Below are 3,055 nucleotides of genomic sequence, written 5' to 3' on the forward strand. Positions count from 1 at the left end.
CAAAACTCAAAACATCCGTTTCCTAGATGGAAATAAGAGAGAAGGAAACACAAAGAGGTGACAAAATGAAGATTGTCTTTATTAACAAGCAGGCATTTAGGGAGACAGGAGGGGGTGTTTTTAGATCCAAATGCCCACGGTCCACAGCCGTGGGAAGCGTGTGGGAGGTTTCCGTGCGCAAGTATTTGTTATTTGTGCATGCCATACCGTTTTCCAACAGCAGGCGTCGCTATCGGACATTAAACCCAGTCAGCAGGAAGGTCCACAGACATTCTGGGGATTCTTTTTATTATCAAAGAAAAGCTAACAAAAACCTGCATTGCATTTTCCCCATTTTGATGTTTGAACGATCATATACCTAAATATACATGCTATTTTATTTTATTTTTCAAAATGCATCTCTTCAACTTCAACACAAGATATGGAGACAAACAAACTTTAATGGTGATCAAGTAGATGCTTTTTGTACTTCAGGTAATTATCAAATGACATAGCTAGGCTCCACCGGAGAAGTCACCAAACTCCGCTCAGAAACATGACATCTAAATATTGTGCATATCGCTAAAAGTGAGTGAAAGTATAGATATATGTTTGAATATATTATATATTTAATCATTTGGATAAATATAAACTTTAAAACCCTTTAATATCTGCCGAGCACAGCTTACAGACCACCACTGTTGGCCTCCGTTTGGTTTGAAAGCATAATGTGTGTGGCACTGGGTACTCTTAATAGACAAGAGCGTGAAAAGGTTTGGGACTCCACATTTAGTGCTTGTATTAACAGAGCTGTCCATAACTAAAACTCCAACTCTACGTGGAACATTTGCACAGATGCATTGCTCCGAGGAGTCTGGAGTCAGTGTACTGCCCCGAGTAGAAAGCGAAAAAAACATATACCAAAAAAAAGCTTACATCACTATGGATAAGTACCGCATATGACCCCACTTTAAAACACCCACACTACTATGTTTAAGATTGCAAAAGTGAAGAAAGGGTAGTTCCAAAAGTTATTTTCTGTTCATTGTTCTACTTATTTGTCTTCACATTGATGTAATAGCACTGATTCCTTCCACTTTATCTTCACGTAGATCAAACTAAACAGCAAAGGACTGATCTTCTCTGTGGGACTCCTGCTGGCGTCCGTGTTTCTGACCGTGAGTACATGACTGACTCCTCTCCATGGGTTTGTGTCCGTCTGCCTATGATCTATGTACCCCTACCTATGATCTGTGTACCCCTACCTATGATCTGTGTACCCCTGCCTATGATCTGTGTACCCCTACCTATGATCTGTGTACCCCTACCTATGATCTGTGTACCCCTACCTATGATCTTTGTCCGTCTGCCTATGATCTGTGTCCGTCTGCCTATGATCTGTGTCCGTCTGCCTATGATCTGTGTAACCCTGCCTATGATCTGTGTACCCCTACCTATGATCTGTGTCCGTCTGCCTATGATCTGTGTCCGTCTGCCTATGATCTGTGTAACCCTGCCTATGATCTGTGTACCCCTACCTATGATCTGTGTCCGTCTGCCTATGATCTGTGTCCGTCTGCCTATGATCTGTGTACCCCTGCCTATGATGTGTGTAACCCTGCCTATGATCTTTGTCTGTCTGCCTATGATCTGTGTCCGTCTGCCTATGATCTATGTCCGTCTGCCTATGATCTGTGTATCCCTGCCTATGATCTGTGTACCCCTGCCTATGATCTGTGTACCCCTACCTATGATCTGTGTACGTCTGCCTATGATCTGTGTACCCCTGCCTATGATCTGTGTACCCCTACCTATGATCTGTGTACCCCTACCTGTGATCTGTGTACCCCTACCTATGATCTGTATCCGTCTGCCTATGATCTGTGTACCCCTGCCTATGAGCTGTGTACCCCTACCTATGATCTGTATCCATCTGCCTATGATCTGTGTACCCCTGCCTATGAGCTGTGTACCCCTACCTATGATCTGTGTCCGTCTGCCTATGATCTGTGTACCCCTGCCTATGATATGTGTACCCCTGCCTATGATCTGTGTACCCCTACCTATGATCTGTGTCTGTCTGCCTATGATCTGTGTCTGTCTGCCTATGATCTGTGTACCCCTGCCTATGATCTGTCCAGGTCCTGGGAGTTCACCTAAACAAGTGGACGTTGGACAAGCGCTTTGGTTTCATGTGTCTCCTCCTCTACTCCGTCTTCCTGTGTTTCTCCTGCCTCATCGAGTACAACATCTTCACCTTTGTCAACCTGCCAACCTGCCAGGATGACTGAGGCTCACACACACACAGACACACACACTCTGATATACATATGCAAGGAGTTCCACGTGAAGTATTAAACACAGATGTGGGGGTGTCCGGCGATAGAATGAAAACTAGAAGGTATATTTCTAAATATAATCAACCGCAAGAATTATTCTCAGAAATCAATTGACAGTCCGATTTACTCCGTTTCCTGTTGTTCTCCTCTTTTACGAGAAGATGTCCCACTCTGCTCTTTTTCCCGATGCCTGTCTTTCTGCAATATGGAGTTGTGTGGGCGGAGCAGAGATGGAGATTGCTGACTATATAGAAGTCCTCGTTCAGGACAGGACAGCGGACAACAACAACAACAACACCTATTTGTCCGACTACTGCTCGCCTCTGGCGTGAGGACCTGTATTTTAAAAAAAAAACCATATATAGTTGTGAAAGTAGTAACGTTTACTAGCTGCTAACCTTTCCTGAGAAAGTTGGTCTTTTAGATTTGAATAGTTGAGAGTAATAATTATAATATAATTATTGTAGGTTAGCACTGTGGTGCAGATAAAGTACATTTGAGAGTTATTGAGATTTCCAGTTTGTCAGAAACAGGGCATTATCCAGTCACCTTTTTTATGAATGAACTTCAATAGCATCACAGCTGTAGCTTCTATGTTTTGTACTGGAAATGAATTTTCTTCATTTTTCTCCATTTCCTTCTGTAAATAGCACACTTCTGTAAATGCTCCCCAGAAGTCTTATTTATTATTTATTCATGTCATACGCACATTTCTCCTCCAGAGGTCACAAAACACT

The 3,055-nt window shown here is 42.9% G+C and overlaps 1 protein-coding gene across 1 annotated transcript in view; it reads left to right on the plus strand.

The window, feature by feature from the left end:
- slc24a3 (solute carrier family 24 member 3) overlaps positions 1–2,270 on the plus strand; it is an 87,059-nt gene extending 84,789 nt beyond the window's left edge. The window contains 2 exon segments of the mRNA XM_034552108.1: positions 1,092–1,157; positions 2,121–2,270. Of these exon segments, the coding sequence (XP_034407999.1) occupies positions 1,092–1,157; positions 2,121–2,270 (216 nt within the window).
- The last annotated feature ends 785 nt before the right edge of the window (positions 2,271–3,055 follow it).

The sequence above is a fragment of the Cyclopterus lumpus genome, chromosome 15, assembly GCF_009769545.1.
Source record: "Cyclopterus lumpus isolate fCycLum1 chromosome 15, fCycLum1.pri, whole genome shotgun sequence".
NCBI classification, from domain to species: Eukaryota; Metazoa; Chordata; class Actinopteri; order Perciformes; family Cyclopteridae; genus Cyclopterus; species Cyclopterus lumpus.